We start from the raw sequence: 16,439 nt of genomic DNA, 5'->3' as shown, positions 1-16,439 counted from the left end.
TTAATTAATTTATATTTTTGTCTATTATGAAATAAAATGATATTTTAAGATGAGTTTGGAAAAATCACGGTTAAATTATATTTAGGCGTTATTGGAAAAATCACGGTTAAATTATATTTAAGCGTTATTTAGGCGTTAAATTAAAAAGGCATATTATCCTAATTTTTCTCACCTAATGTGGCACCTCCACGTGGAGACTTACAAGATCCATATCTTCAAGGTTCTGAGGCATGTTCATCTTGATATCAGAATCACCAACAAAGACAGAGATATGCAAGCACTGGTAAGATCCTGGCCGATCAGGGAATACAACCCCAAGTACCGAGCAGCCTCCAAATATGGTTGTCTGCCCAAGCACACATGCTACGTTCTAACACTTGTATTTTCCCATAAGCCTTCCAAAAGATTCCAAATCGTCCTCAACACTCCTACAACTTCGGATCAGTTCAAACTGCCCACGATTTCATGGATTCAACACCACAATGTAACTACCATATTTTCTAGAGATATTTTCTATCTGTCATGTAACTTGTAAATCCTCACACTATATAAAAGGGCCATAACCCTACGTGAAAAAGATAAAAACTTTAATTCATTCATGCACTTAAGAGCTCAGAAGCACTAAGGCATAGAACTCTCTCTCTCTCTCTCTCTCTCTCTCTCTCTCTCTCTCTCTCTCTCTCTCTCTCTCTCTCTCTCTCTCTCTCTCTCTCTCTCTTTTCATATAATTCTGGCATTACTTTTCACATTCTCATCATTGTAAACTGAAGAGAGCCATAGCTAAAAATTACAAGGTTTTAGCTTGTAATCTACTTGGCATTATATCAAGAGTGAATACAACTAAAAGGAGAGTAGGTCATTACCTGATCAAAGGGGTCGAACCTCTATAAATCCTTGTGTCTTTCATAATTATTATCATTCCACACGTGACAGTCATAAGCAAAATCAAATCTTAGTTAGGCTCTGGGTCACTTGGCCAAATTTACAATCAACATTTCGGTACTTTCATTGAGAGCCCAAAATTCTCATTCGAAAAGCTCTAAGTTTTTTCTTAATTTCTATTTTGCATGGCTATCACAAAGCCTGGAAATTCTACTTAACCACGACACTCTATGGCCACAGATCCTAATGTCCAAGTGCCATTTTCTATGACTAACCCGAACGTGGCTGCCAGACCAACACGTTCGGCCAGCTGGCTGGCACCTTGATAACTCCATGAAAATAAAGTTATTTAGCTTTTTTTGTCCATTAAATTAGTTTTGTTCTTAAGTATTTTTTAATTTATTTTAGTGACTTTTATTTAGTTTTACTTAATTTTGCATAAATATTAATTTTTTTTTTTTTGGTGAAAGAGAAGTGCATAGCACCCATTCATTGAACAAAACAAGCAGATACAAATAAAAACCAAGAGCAAAGGGCGGCTCTGACCAAGAGACTCCCCAAACACAAGAACTACAAACTAAAGTCCCAAAAACTAACAACAACAGCAATAAACCATACATGAAGAAGGGTAAAAAAATTAAAAAAAGAACCGCAGGAACTTCCAAGCACCAGCAACATTCTAAGGGAAAATGCAACATCCTGGAGCTTGAGAAGACCCAACAAAAGAAAGAAAACTAGCCAGCATCTGGGTTCCATTCCTTATAGTCATCGAACACCAACGGATCCATAAACTTTACATCAATATCCCCAACAGCTGCATTGAGTTTAGCCCATTTAGCCACGTTGTGTGCCATGAAATTCTCCTTCCTATTGATATGTTTGAGTTTCCAAAGCCGCAGCTGTGTGGAGCAGCTTCGAAACTGAGCAGAGATTCCATCAAGATCAATGCATCGCTGGACGCCTTGTGTTTCCAAAATGTTCGAAATAGCGCATATATTGTCTGAGAAGAAATTAACACAAGTGAGTTCCAAACGCACAGCATGCTGGACTGCACGTACCAGTATCAAAGCCTCTGCCAATGCAGAATTGGTTGCTGAAAAATCGATCTGCAACAACGCTCCATATCCGATTTTTTGAGTCCCTGAAAACTGCTGCACCAACAGAGTGATCAATTCCGATAGAAACATCAGTACAACAGGTCATCCACCCCTCCGAAGGAGTAAGGATAGTAGCTTGCTTTAGGGGGCGATCTATTTTGCAAACCAAGTGATCATTGAGCCGCCTACAAGCCTCTCGAATTGCCACCGTAATCGGTCCCAGCTGTCCATTATGAATAACTTCGTTCTGCATCTTCCAAATCACCTCAAAAATGCATAAGGCCCCTGTCATGAACTCAATGAAACTGAGATTGGGGGGTCTATTCCTCATGCATCCAAACCAGTCCATCCATTCCTCCCAATTCTGAGAAGGACATAAATTTGTTCTAATGCCCCAATTGCTACCAAACCAAGCAGCTGAAGCATAATCGCAGTTCCAAAACAAATGGAAGGATGATTTCCTCTCCTTGTTACAAATTGGGCAGAGGTTTGATTGAAGATTCAGAGCCATTGCAATTCTTTCCCGTGTAGGAAAAGCGTTGATAATGATTTGCCACCACAGAAATTTCAGTCTCGCATGAATAGAATTATTCCAAATGATTTTCCAAATTCCACTAGGAGGGGCAACACATCTGCGCCTAGTGATTATGTGATATGCAGATTTAATGGAAAATAAACCATTAGCCTCACCTAACCATATCCACGAGTCCCCTTGCTGTGAATTTGGTAGACCAATGTTTAGAATATGTCTCGCATCATCATGGTGGAACCATTGCCTGACCCTTCTTTCATTCCAAGAGTGATTCTCGTTTAAGAAATACTCCACCAAGTTGGCCCCCTGTGTAGCATCCCTTAAAGGTTCAGGTTGACTGTTGCCGGTTGGGACCCAAGGGTCAAACCAAATTGATGTAGACCTTCCGTCACCAATTCTACGACATATCCCTTCTCTCAAAAAGGGACGAGTTTTGAGGATGGCTTTCCACAACCTCGAATTCGATCCCTTACTTTGCGCATCCCAAAAACTATTTTCCCTTAGATATTTGCGTTCCATAGTCTGAGCCCACAAACTTGTAGTCTCGGTTACCATTTTCCAACCCCAACTCATAAGGAAAGCCTTATTAATATCCTTAGTTTGTCTGAATCCCAGGCCTCCATGAAGCTTAGACTTACACAAATTGCCCCATTCAATGGTGTGAATCGATTTCTTCTTCTCTGAATCACCCCACCAGAAACTTCTCAAACTACGGTCGATAGTACCCGCGATATGAGAAGGGATGACCTCTGCTGAGGCAGTATAAACAGCGAGCGAGTTTCCAACCGATTGAACCAAACACGCTCTCCCTGCTTTTGACAACAACCGGGCCTTCCACCCTTTTATACGATGCCGGACCTTATCAATCAAGAATTTCAAATTTGCAGCCCTTTTGCGAGATTTAAGGAGTGGCAGTCCAAGATAGAGAGCGTCCTCTTTCATCTTCTTCATTCCCAATTTACCAGCAATTGCATCCGCGCGGGTTCGAGGGACTCCTTTCAAAAAATGGATAGTAGACTTTTGGAAATTGACAGATTGTCCAGGCCAAGAACAATAGATCTGAAGGCACTGAAGGAATGCATCCGCTTCCTTTAATGAGGCCTGGCCGAATAACATTACATCATCCGCAAACATGAGATGAGTGATTGGTGTTGCCGATCTTGAAGTTTTGAACCCTCGAATCTTTCCCAAGAGATTAAATTCAATGATCACCCGGGATAGAAGGTCAGCTGCTAGGATGAACAAGGCAGGTGAGAGCGGGTCTCCCTGCCTTAGACCACAGGAGGGAGCAAAACGACCTTGCTTAACACCATTAACCATGAGATTTAGTCTTTTAATTTGAATACAGCTTCTTATCCATTCCCGAAGAGGACTTTTCAGACCATGCAAGGAAAGAGCTTCCTCCACAAAATCCCAATCCATTTTGTCATATGCCTTTTCCATGTCTAGTTTTATCATCATGAATCCTTTTAATCCCTTTTTCTTTTCCATGGAATGAATAATTTCATGAGCCATCGCAATATTTTCCGAGATGGAGCGACCCTTGATAAAAACAGTTTGAACAGGAGAGATTATCTGTGGCAGAATATGTCTTAATCGCAAAGCCACAATCTTAGAAATGCATTTATATACCACATTACAAAGTGCAATGGGCCTGAAGTCATTCGCCGTCACTGGATTGGCCTTCTTCGGTATTAGCACTAAATTTGTATCATTGATAAATTCTGGTAACTTTGCCGTGGTGAAGAAGTGGTGTATCATAGCCATCATATCCCTTTTGATTGTGTCCCAATGAGACTTGAAGAAAGCTGCAGGGAGACCATCCGGTCCCGGGGCTTTATCTGAACCCATCGCCAGGAGTGCACTATGGACTTCCTCTTCATTTGGCATGAGATAAAGATCCTCCCCCAGTTGAACATCTGACCCAGTGAAGTGCCATTCAAAATTCACCAGACTTGTACGATTCAAAGCCTTGGAAAATGTCTTGTTAAATTTCTCAATGAAGATTGCAGCAATATCCTTAGGTTCCTCATGGTTCTCCCCCTGATCATCTTTCAAATATTCAATATAATTCCTTCTCCGTCAAGTAACCGTACTTGCCATAAAAAACTTTGTTGCCCGATCTCCTTCTTTCAGCCACGCCACTCTCGACTTCTGTCTCCAAAAAATTTCCTCTCTAGCCAAAGCCTCATTAAGAGCCGCTCTAGCCTCAGTATGAGCAATTTCATCAACTGAGCAGTTACTTTCAATCTCCTTGAGTCTGCATCGTGCCTCAGAAATTTGGGAAGATAGTTTCCTAAAGTGTGACTTATTCCACTTCCTTAGGTGGTCTTTAGTCGTTTTGAGTTTTCGGTACATATTCACCATTGGATTTACATGTGTTGACTCCATCCACGCCTTCTTTACCACCCAGAAAACTCTAGGATCCCGCTCCCACATCAGTTCGTATTTGAATTGGGGTTTAGTGCAATGTCTTCCTCCATTTGTATCCAACAGTATGGGGTTGTGATCAGAACTTGTAGATGTAAGGTGACTAACAATGGCATTTGGCCAGGCGAGTCTCCATTCCACCGAAGCCAGTGCCCTGTCGAGTCTGGCTCTTTTCAAACAAGTGCCCCCAGTTGAACTCGATCCCTTTTTAAACCATGTAAATTTGACTCCAAGAAAACAAGGGTCAATGAGCCCTGATCTATGCACCGATCTTCTGAGATCAAACGAGTACCTAGCAATGTTACTCCTCCTCGAGTAGTTTAGACATTCCGAATCTTCCATTGTGCCGTTAAGATCGCCCATCAGCACAAGAGGGAGTTTACAATTGCAAACATAATCTCCTAGCTCCTTCCAAAATCTTTCTTTCTCCGCATAAACAGGCGGTCCATAAATTCCCATAAAAATCCATGGCTTATCCGGGGGGTCCGAAGAAATACAGGCAGTAATTTTATACTTATCAGCGCTTTCAATATTGCACCCCACGCCATTCTTCCAACACAAAGCAAGGCCTCCCGCCGTACCTATTGGAGGGACATAATAGAAAGATTGAAAGTGTATTCTCACCAAAATAGATGTTAATTTAGCCTCCGTTAATCTGACTTCTGCTAAAACCAGTAGCTCGGGATTCGACCTCCGGATTAGCTCCTTCAGTTGTCGAACTGTCGCTGCGTTCTCGAGACCACGACAGTTCCAAGCAATAGCCTTCATAATGCTTCGGGAGACTTTTCCGGGCAAGTCTCCGCAGCCCCAAAACGAAAAACCTGGCTTGAGTTGATTTCTTCTTCTCCATTAGACTCTTTCACTTCCTCAATTACACAAGAAGAACTTGGTTTCGAACTGCAGTCAACAACGACAAAGTGGTTGTTTAAGTCTATCTTGAGATCTAAGATGTTCTTCTCCCAGCACGATTTGATGGATGTGTGTCTCTTTCTTAAAGCATTAGCTTCCTTGCTTTTGAGAGAGTTGAATTTAGGTCCATGAATGGCGGCTGTTTTGGGCGGTCTACCTCTACGTTTTGGCAAGTTGGTATTACCCTGTATCTCCGATTTCAGAGCAAGCTTGCCTGACTCTTTAGTACTTGGTCGTCCTCTTTTCCTTCTCGGAGTAGAATTGCCTGAGGATCCCGGGGAGAAGGTGCATTCTTTGATCAAGGAGGGAGGATCCCCTGTTTCTTCAGTAGTCGTGCTGGGATGCAGGGTAGGTGAATCAGACTTCAGTATCCCAATTTCTTGATTTTCAGAACTCCCTTCAGTATTTTTTAAAGGTTTTGGTTCAAAGCAGATTCCTTCAAGGGCTTTTCTCTTCTTAGGCCCAAAGTCATGCTCCATGGATCTAAAGTCTTCAATGCCCAAGAGAGGATTAAATAGAGATGCTTCCCTCATATATTTATCCACTGTACCAAGGCCCGTTAAAGTTTTAAAGCCCAAATTCCACAACTCATTGGAGGGCCATGGAATCGAATGGGCCTGGCTACCCAATAGAGTGGAATAAGGCCCCAAATCTTTTGAATGGTTTTTACCCCACTTGTAATTCCCTCCAACTCCATCTTCAGCAGAAAGGTAAGACTCAGAAGTCTTTGGAACAGCCACAGTGTTTGTCTTACCAATCATGGTAATATCAGGTATATCAGCAACGCCTTCATCACTGGGTTGATTACTTTCTATGTTTGTCTGCATGGTTGAGGATGAGTCATTTTCATTATTGTCCACTAGTGCGCTCAAATGGGGAGGAATGACAGGAACTTTAGGTACTATCAAATTGGCAGTATCCTCAAGAGGGCAAACTTCTCCAACACCGGGTAAAGTAACCATCGGGAACCTGCTTACCCTTTCCTCCTCCGTCGCCGGAAGTTCTTCGACAACTTGTTCTACGAGTCTCCTCTTACCCGGAAGTTGGGGTCGATTCTCTCTGGCTTCCCAAGCGTCAGCGATCTCCATTGATTTTTTCATTTTCCATTGTTGCTTGAATTTATCATCAACCGTGAGTCTCTTTTGTATTATCCACTCTTGAAACCACACAGGCAGAGCCGTGGAAAACGGACATTTAGCAGGTTCTTCATGTCTCATCCAATTCCCAAACATAGGAAAGAAAACACCATTTGGATCTTTGATGACCGTAGGGGGTTTGAAACAGAATTTTTGTTCATGCGATATAACTCCGCATTTAAGGCAGAGTTTTGGCAGTTTCTCATACTTATACTGGATCCATAAATCTTTTATGGCCGCCCTTTTCATGTAGAATCCAGAGAATATCGGTTTGTCGATATCGATCGTTGCCCAAAATTGAACAAGCCCATACCGAACGACCCGTTCTCAAAGTCTATATACCTTGGCAGCTTGTAGTTAGGGGAGAGTTTAGCAGCTAGCTCTTCAAGGTTAGTTTTATTCCAGTAGAAAGGTGGAATACCACTTAGCCTTACCCAGAACGGAGATTTATCAAAGATGACCTCCGAAGGGGCGAGCCAAGAGGGCCAAGGCATGACTACTAGTAATGCACCGCAAACGATCCACGGGCGTCTTTGCAGAACGTTCCACGCATCCTCCTTAGTCGCAAAAGAGAAATGGAGTATACCTTCAGCATCTTCCTTCCAACTCCAGCCTTTAAAGGAGGCCCAGGCTTTCTTCAAAGTATTGGCAATGGCATTTCTCCCAAGTTTTCCTTTGCATACAAGTTTTCCCAGCAACACTTTGCCCTGGGGTTCCTGATTGTCAACTTCTCCCGAATCCAGTCTGTAGGTGAGATCAGTAGTGGTCACCTGAACAGCCTCCTCAAAGAGATGACTTAGACTATTATCAGCCATATTGTTGCACTACACCAGTACACAGAGAACAAAAAAACACGAAGAGACAAAGAATACTCCACCGCTTGAAAGTTAACAGTCCAAGATTGTTGGATGCAATGTTGGTAATACCCGATACCGGGACTCTCCTAGATTAGTTTTAGTTAACTTTTATAATATTTTATCAATTTATTTAGTTTTCCATTTTATAATTAGTTCAATTTAATTATGTGTGATTTTGTAGGTGCTTTAGTTGCAAAGTGTGAAATGTTTTTAAAGTGTGGAATTTAAATGGGTCAAATAATGAGAAGAAAATCATTTCATGTGCAACAAATTAAATGAGAAGAAATTATAGAAAAAGGAAAGCAAACAAGGTCATATGGTGATGGTGGAAATTTTGTGAGGTCCAAGGGATAACATATATACATATCTTGGTGCATCTATTAAATGAAGTGAAATTACACTTACTATGGGATTTTAAAAGTTCTTATGATAAATATGGCATATTTAAGTTTGACCAATTTATATAGTATTTTTTTGTTTTTAGGTTTTTTTATGGTATTTGATATGCCATATTTATGTAATTAGGTTTCTAAATCCCATATTTAATGTTTTTATTTGTTTAGGAAGTTTTATTTGTCATTGATGTCGGAAAAGTCACCAGAGGTTGCTGCTGGTGCTAAAAAAGTCGCCGGAGTAGTGGTCGGTGCCGGAAAAGTCGTCGGAGTTGCTGCCGGCGCCAGAAAATTTGTCAGAATTGGCATTATCGCCGAAAAAATCACTGAAAAAATCACCAAGAAACCGATTTGTTTTTTCGTTGACAATGCCAATTCTGACGATTATTCTGACGCTGGCAGCTACTCCGGTGACTTTTCCGGCACCGACAGCAAACTTCGGAAAAATCATCAGAATTTGCATAGTCGCCGGAAAAATTACCAAGAAACTTGTTTCTGGTTTCTTGATGAAGAAACCAGTGTTTTTGTGATTTTTCCAGCAATTTTTCTAACGACAATTGCAATTCTGATAACTTTTCTGGCGTTGGTAGCAACTCTGACGACTAATACACCGACAGCTACTCCGGTAACTTTTTCAATACCGACAGTAAACTCTGGGAAATTCGTCGAAATCGGCATTGTCGCCGAAAAAATTACCGAAAAAATCACCAAGAAACTGGTTTTTTTCTTCATCAAGAAACCAATTTCTTGATGAATAAACCAGTTTCTTGGTAATTTTAATTGTATTTTTTTTCTCTATTTGGTTGATTAATGAAACTGGTTTCAATTATTTTCAGTGTATATCATTTTTATTTCTTGATAAAAAAACCACTTTCTTGGTGATTTTTCTAGTGATTTGTCTGGCGACAATGCCAATTCTGACAACTTTTTTGACGCCGGCAATAACTCCACCGATTTTTTCAGAACCGACATCAAACTTCAGAATAGTCGTCGGACTTGGCATTGTCACCGGTAAAATTACCAAAAAATCACCAAGAAACCGGTTTCTTCTTACTTTTCTAGCGACAATGCTAATTCTGACGACTTTTTCAGCGCCGGCAATAACTTCGGCGACTTCTCCGGCACTGGCGACTACTCCGACGACTTTTTCGGTGCCGACAGTAAACTCCGATGACTTTTCCGGTACGAGTGACAACTTCGGCTATCACTATAGTTTTATTTATTTTATTTTATTTTTAATATGAAAGGAATTTTAATATTTTTTATGGTAATTTAATTAAGTTTTTATTTTTTATAAATTTTAAATTCAGATTTCTTTTTAATGTTTTACATGGTTTTTTTTTTCTAAAAAAATCACATTTTTAGTTTAATTGGTTAGATAATGCCATATTTAGTGGCATTTACTTTTTATGCCATATTTATCATAACCTTAATAATTTTTCCTATATTTTTTAAAATAGCCCTTAAATGAATGAGAATGGCCCAAGTTTATATGAGCTATTTACAAAAATATGGGAAAATGAAGATATATTTTGATATATATGCCATAAAAATTTAATTACCCTAAATATCACATTTTTCAAAAAAAAATTACAAATATGGGAAAAAGTCATGAGGAATGCCATAAAAAACTTTAAATTTGTGTTTTTTTTTTTTCTTAAAAAAAAATAAAACACTAAAATAAATAAAAAATGATCTCAACTATAGATGTTGTTTTTTTTATAGAAATTAAACTTGTTTTTTTTTTTATTTAAACTGCTGTTTATTTTTTTTTCTTTGTTTTTTTGTTAAAAACTAATTATTTCATTAAAAGCAGCAGAAAAAAAAAAAAAACCTAGTTTCATCAACATCATCCTGAAAAAAAAAACAATATAAAAAAATATAATCTAAAAATAATACAAACTTTAAAAATCAGTTTCATCAACATTGAAAGAAACTAATAATTTCATTAAAAGAATAAAAAATTAATAGTTTCATTATGTTATTATAAATTTTTTATTTTAAGTTACTTTTTTACTATTTTGTTTCTAGGTTTGAAACTTACACTTATATTTTGTTTTTAATATTGGTGTGCATGGTGTGTTTTTTTTTTTTTTTTTTTTTGACGTTTAGCATGGTGTGTTGTTTTGATTATATTTGTTATTAGTATTTTTTTTTTGTATTTTTGTGTGTGTGTATTTTTTTTTTATTTGATTGTTTGATGAAACAAAATAATAATAAAAAAAGTAACTTAAAATAAAAAATTTGTAATAACATAATGAAACTATTTTTTTTTATTCTCTAAATGAAATTATTAGTTTCTTTCAATGTTGATGAAACTGATTTTTAAAATTGTATTATTTTTAGATTATTTCACAAAAACATAAAAACAACAAAAAAATTAGAAAAATACAGTTTCACGGAATTTTAAACATTTTTAAGATTGTTTTGATTTTATTTACAGAAAATACGGTCTTTTTATGTTGTGATCTTGTTAATTTGTTGTTGATTTTTTGTTATCTGTATGTTATTTTTTTGTTGTTATTTTGATGTTACTTTTATGTAGTTTTTTTGTTGATTTTATGTTGTTTTCGTGTTATTTTTTGGAAAACCGTAAAAATGTAAAAAAAATATTCTTTAAACGTAAAAATGTAAATATTTTACAAAAAATAGTGCGTTATGTAATTATTCTTATATTTTTTATATTGTTCTTTTTTCAAGATGATGTTAATGAAACTGATTTTTTTTTTTTTTTGCTGCTTTTAATGAAATAATTAGTTTTAACAAAAAAACAAAGAAAAAAAACAAACAGTAGTTTAAATAAAAAAACAAGTTTAATTTCTGTAAAAAAAAATATCTATAATTGAGATTATTTTTTTATTTATTTTAGTGTTTTATTTTTTAAAAAAAGAAAAAAATTATAAGAAACACAAATTTAAAATTTTTTATGGCATTCCTCACGATTTTTTTCCATATTTATAATTTTTTTTTTTTAAAAAAAAATACCATAATTTTTCTTTTGACATGAATACCATATTTAATATAATTAAGTTTTTATGCCGTACATATAAAACATAACTTTATTTCGACGTATTTTTGTAAATAATCCACAAGGTATAGTCCAGACCAAGAAAAAAGCCCAAAACATTTTGTAGAGAAAAATCAAAAAACTTGAATATGGTTGTCTTTCATCGAAACCGACCCTTGACATTATCAAATATCAACTCCCTTTTTGGTCGAAATTTCAGTTTTCCCCTTCCTCTTTCATTATTTTGATTTTCTTCTTCTTAATACCCTCCATTTTTGCACCTCCGAAATCGGAAAATTAAAGCAAGGAGTTGAAGAAATGGGGGATCAGATAGCTAAGGCTGAAGAATTTGAGAAGAAAGCTGAGAAAAAGCTCAACAGCTGGGGAATTTTCGGCTCAAAATATGAAGACGCCGCCGATCTCTTCGATAAAGCCGCCAACTCATTCAAACTCGCCAAATCATGTAATTTCATTTATATATTTGTTTTTATCGTATTTTCTTACTCCGATTGAGGATGGTCAAGAAAGTTAATTAATTTATATGAAACAATGAGTTTTCTTCTGGTGATCGGAAGGAACTTCATTGCTTTGATCTCGTTGACATTGCATTGACTCAATTTCGACGTGTATGTGTAGAGTTCAGTAAATAGATAGGTCAAATTTGCAACTTTTTGAACAATAGATTCAGTCAGTGTCGATCTTAGAATTGCACTCCAGATTGACTTCTTTTCTGTAGAATCGGCCTTGCAGCTATGGAATTTGATCTTGCGAGAAAATTCTAAATATTACAAAAATTTATTAAGTGGAATAAAGAAACATTTGCTGATTTTATTTGTTCGGCAACTAATTAAACCTGACCTGTATCAAGGTTTTATTTTTATTTTATGTTTGGTGAATGAGGAATAGTATTAAGGTGATCTACTGTCACTGTAAACTTCAATATTAGTTTAGCCAAAGCTCATTCAAAATACGAAAGTAATTGCAAGAACTCTTTGCTAAATTATTGCTTATATAATACTTATTTTTTCACCCAGGATTTCATAGAATTATTACTTTTCTAATACCTATAGATATTGTGTATTAGGGGACAGAGCTGGATCAACATACATCAAGTTGGCAAACTGTCATGTGAAGGTTTGTGATTTTGGTGTTTAATAGATTTAGTGTTTCTTTTGTTGTAATTTAACCATTTGTTTTCAAATACATGAGTATGATATTCAATTTCTCGTTTTTTTAGTTGGAAAGCAAACATGAAGCAGCCCAAGCTTATGTTGATGCTGCCCATTGCTACAAGAAAACATCTGTAAATGGTATGTGTATATCTCCTAGCTAAGTTATCTTAAAAAATTGCTTATAAATCCTCTAGCTTTTGTTTGGCTTCTCATAGTTTTTCCTTTTGGCGTTGAAATGTCTGTCATAAATTATTCTTGTAGAAATCAGATACTTAGCTGTTCCTTAGTTTTCATTTAATTTGATACTTAAATAAAATACCATAATAGTTCAAATACTTTTTCTAATGCAGAGTCCATAACCTGCTTAGAGCAAGCAGTACATATGTTTTGTGATATTGGAAGGCTCAATATGGCAGCCAGATATTTTAAGGTATTCTGTTTATAAACTTCTCTTGCATGAAACTAGTGTGTGACCTCAGTGTTTTCATTTTTCACTTCACATTGTGTGTCTCACAATGAAATTCAACTATTGTTTGGATTATTATGGATTAGATTTGTAAGTGATTGTGTTATGAGACCCCTTTTACAACCTTTATTGACACTGGCCTACATTTTGCTCTTGCAGGAAATTGCTGAACTGTATGAGTCAGAACAGAATATTGAGAAGGCTATTGAGTTCTTTGAAAAAGCTGCTGACTTCTTCCAAAATGAAGAAGTAACTACTTCTGCAAATCAGTGCAAGCAAAAGGTTGCACAATTTGCTGCTCAACTGGAACAGTAAGTACACTTAATCAATATAAGAGTTTGGGTGTATATACTGCATACACTTAGTTTTTCTTCATTATAAACTTTATTAGAGAACCACTTCTTTGATGTTGCAAGCATTGATTGATGATTGCAACTAGATCTTTTGAATGGCACATTTAATACAAGCTTGAAGCTGGATGATGGCCATATCTCAGAACTAAAAGAGCATTTATATTATATGGAAGTCCATTTCTGTCTTATATAATTTTTTTGCACTCCTTTGTTACTGGTCAAGTTTTGACTGAAACTTAGGATTCCTCTGAAAGTGTTTGATCAACAAGAAAAAAAAAACAGGAGTATTTGGTTAACGCTTTGCTTGTTCTGTATTCAAGTTTATGAGATTTTATGCTATGTTTGAGTTTTATGAGACATTTTAAGCTATTTTTGAGTTTTATGAGACATTTTATTCCTCCTTGATATTTTTAGGTGAGTATAAATATTTTTTCAATTATATATTAGGCTTACGCCTCAATGCACCTCGAAGCTCAAATCCGTAATTTAAAACATTGACAGTTATGGTTATAAACTTTGATTTCATGTGACAACTAACAAGAATTCTGTATTTATACCCTTTTTTCACTTATTACATTCTGGTTTACCCGAACAAGAGCTGCAGCATAACAGAACACATAAAAAAGTATTGCAAAGTTATCCTCAACAGACATTCTTTATCTATTTATGTGAGGACATTAATAGTATTACTTGCTTAATTTAATTATTACTTGTTATGATGTATTTTGATCTATTCCTGCAGATATCCAAAATCAATTGAGATTTATGAAGAGATAGCACGACAGTCACTCAACAATAACTTGCTTAAGTATGGAGTTAAAGGACATCTTCTAAATGCTGGACTTTGCCAACTTTGTAGAGGAGATGTTGTCGCAATTACCAATGCATTAGAACGTTATCAGGTCTCACATCTTAAGCTTTCCTTCTTGGAGATCAAAATTTCTGGTTCGTCTTTGTCTGTTGTCTGAAGTGCAAATATTGTTGTTCTTTTGCAGGATCTTGATCCAACTTTTTCAGGAACAAGGGAGTACAAATTCCTAGCTGTGAGTTCAATTGATTTAAAAGACCTTTTGATTTGTACTTTCCTTTCTTATCTTTTGCATATGTGCTCTATCTGTAGTATTTGTCTCCAGTTTACCAGTGAGGCATCTGATCAAATAAATTGGATGATGGCAGATTTAAGAAAGGTCAATAAAACTGTTTTTGTTTGGTTGTTCACACTATTCATTTCTATATATTTCTGGCAGGATATTGCTGCTTCAATTGATGAGGAAGATGTTGCTAAGTTTACTGATGTGGTCAAGGAATTTGATAGCATGACTCCACTGGTAATACATCCTTTCAAATTGTACTCAATTATTTTGAATTTCTCGGTTGCAATTTCTTTTGAAGCTTGTTATTGTAGCTCTTTTTTTATGGTTTTTCTTAAATATAAAATACAAAGTTGCTATTTAGAGAGAAAATAAATTATTTCAGGTATGAGCACTTTGAAAATTTGATTTGTTTAAAGTGGAACTAGGTAATTCAGAGCAATATTCTTGCAGCTCCAAATAGATAATATGACCTTATTTTGGCATTTGCCTCTCAATTGTTGAATTCGGTAACAAGAATTAAAGTAAATAGAGGAGATATTTTTTCCTTCTAGTTTAGCCATATTTTTTTCTTTTTCAACTTAAGCTTACAACTCTGGTTCTGATTAAATTGCTATTTCCTGCTTGTTATTCTTGGAAAATTTACCTTGGACTTATGTTTGTATTGCTGCTGTACGTGTGTAGGATTCTTGGAAGACTACCCTACTGTTGAGGGTGAAGGAAAAGCTGAAAGCCAAGGAACTCGAGGAGGACGATCTTACCTAAATTTGATTTGAAATTATTGTGTGTTTTTGGGTCCTGTTCTTGATGATTGCATTGTATTATGAGTTTGTTCCTATTTACATTCACAAAATATGCTGATTCTGAATTCTACTTGATTTGATATTTAGTCAGAGTGGTATTGCAAGACTTGTAACTCCTTTTTAACCTTTTTCTTTTGCATGTTTTCTGATTATATTTGGCTTTATCTGAAAATAACATGTTTAAAATTTATAATGCCCAACTCCAATGGACAAATCAGAAATCATTGGAATTACTGGTACAACATTTACGGCTACTAGATAGATAGGTTAACTTATATACATTTATGATAATGTTTATCGTAATTATAATGAATAATGAATTTTTAGCAGATTTTTTAAAAATTTAATAAAATTTAATGTGTTGAAAATAGTTGGTTTCTTGCCGTAGCAATATGACTTTATTAAGTTTATTATATTATTGTATTTCATTTTTAACTTAATGAGCTATGTAGATGGTTCATGAATCATGTGTATGAAATGAAACCATGAAAGTGTCATGCGCGGTACCCAACATTCTATTGTAAGTACTGTTAACTTGTTAGTTAGAAGTTGGTATAATATCTGATTTTATATCTTGAAATTTAAATTAAATTATGTAAAATATGATATTTAATTGTATAAATTATAATATATATTATGCTATAAAGTAGTGAGTAATGACCAACTTAAGGAATCTTAAACAGAAGTGCAACTGAAAATTTTACAACAAAATTGCAAAATTAGATATGCATTCGAACATAAAAATTCAGAATTATCTTTTGGCCACACGGAAAGTGGGAAGAAGTGATGAGACAATTATTCTGAGGTTTGAGTTTGGGTTTGGGATATAAAACCAAATATTAGCGCACTCCCATCAGCTCCTGATGTTTAAATTATTGAAGATAATCTTTTGCAACTCTTCAACATGAAGTTTAGAATAATTAGTTGAACAACAACATTTACTTTTTTATTTGTTGATATTAAATCTTGTTATATTATTTTTGTCCCATTGATTGTTAGGTACACTTAAACTACTATTTTATATTTTAGACACAACTTCTAGACTCACAACTAGTCATTATAACTACTTGTCGTATCCGCTAACAGGGAAAATTAAATGTGTTATTAAGAGTTATTAAACACTTTGTCAGCTCTTTTGTCAAAATAAAATATATAGTGAGGCCTAACTATTTCCCCGCGCGTGAGCCGAATAGAGTTAACAACAGCCTTTCCAGACACGTGGCCGCGGTACGTCCAAACTGAAAGCGACGACGTTTCCAGACTGTACGATTCTGAATCACTTCAAAACCACCAAATTTTGTTCTATTCTTCC

General features: G+C 35.7%; 1 protein-coding gene across 1 annotated transcript; it reads left to right on the top strand.

Moving 5' to 3' along the window:
* The first annotated feature begins 11,338 nt into the window (after positions 1-11,338).
* On the top strand, positions 11,339-15,235 carry LOC133033642 (alpha-soluble NSF attachment protein 2-like). Its single transcript, XM_061108634.1, has 9 exons — positions 11,339-11,705; positions 12,327-12,376; positions 12,480-12,552; positions 12,765-12,844; positions 13,040-13,191; positions 13,976-14,135; positions 14,229-14,276; positions 14,481-14,561; positions 15,009-15,235. The coding sequence occupies exons 1-9, from the start codon at positions 11,561-11,563 to the stop codon at positions 15,087-15,089; spliced, it is 870 nt and encodes a 289-aa protein (XP_060964617.1). The 5' UTR covers positions 11,339-11,560; the 3' UTR covers positions 15,090-15,235.
* The last annotated feature ends 1,204 nt before the right edge of the window (positions 15,236-16,439 follow it).

This window comes from Cannabis sativa, chromosome 1, assembly GCF_029168945.1.
Source record: "Cannabis sativa cultivar Pink pepper isolate KNU-18-1 chromosome 1, ASM2916894v1, whole genome shotgun sequence".
In the NCBI taxonomy this organism is placed as follows: domain Eukaryota; kingdom Viridiplantae; phylum Streptophyta; class Magnoliopsida; order Rosales; family Cannabaceae; genus Cannabis; species Cannabis sativa.
This window is presented reverse-complemented; position numbering and strand designations above follow the sequence as displayed.

Coding starts and splice junctions, on each gene's coding strand:
- LOC133033642 (XM_061108634.1), top strand. CDS start 11,561: ATGGGGGATCAGATAGCTAAGGCTGAAGAATTTGAGAAGAAAGCTGAG. Junction 12,377..12,479: donor TGGCAAACTGTCATGTGAAG/GTTTGTGATTTT, acceptor TCGTTTTTTTAG/TTGGAAAGCAAACATGAAGC. Junction 14,277..14,480: donor GGGAGTACAAATTCCTAGCT/GTGAGTTCAATT, acceptor TATTTCTGGCAG/GATATTGCTGCTTCAATTGA.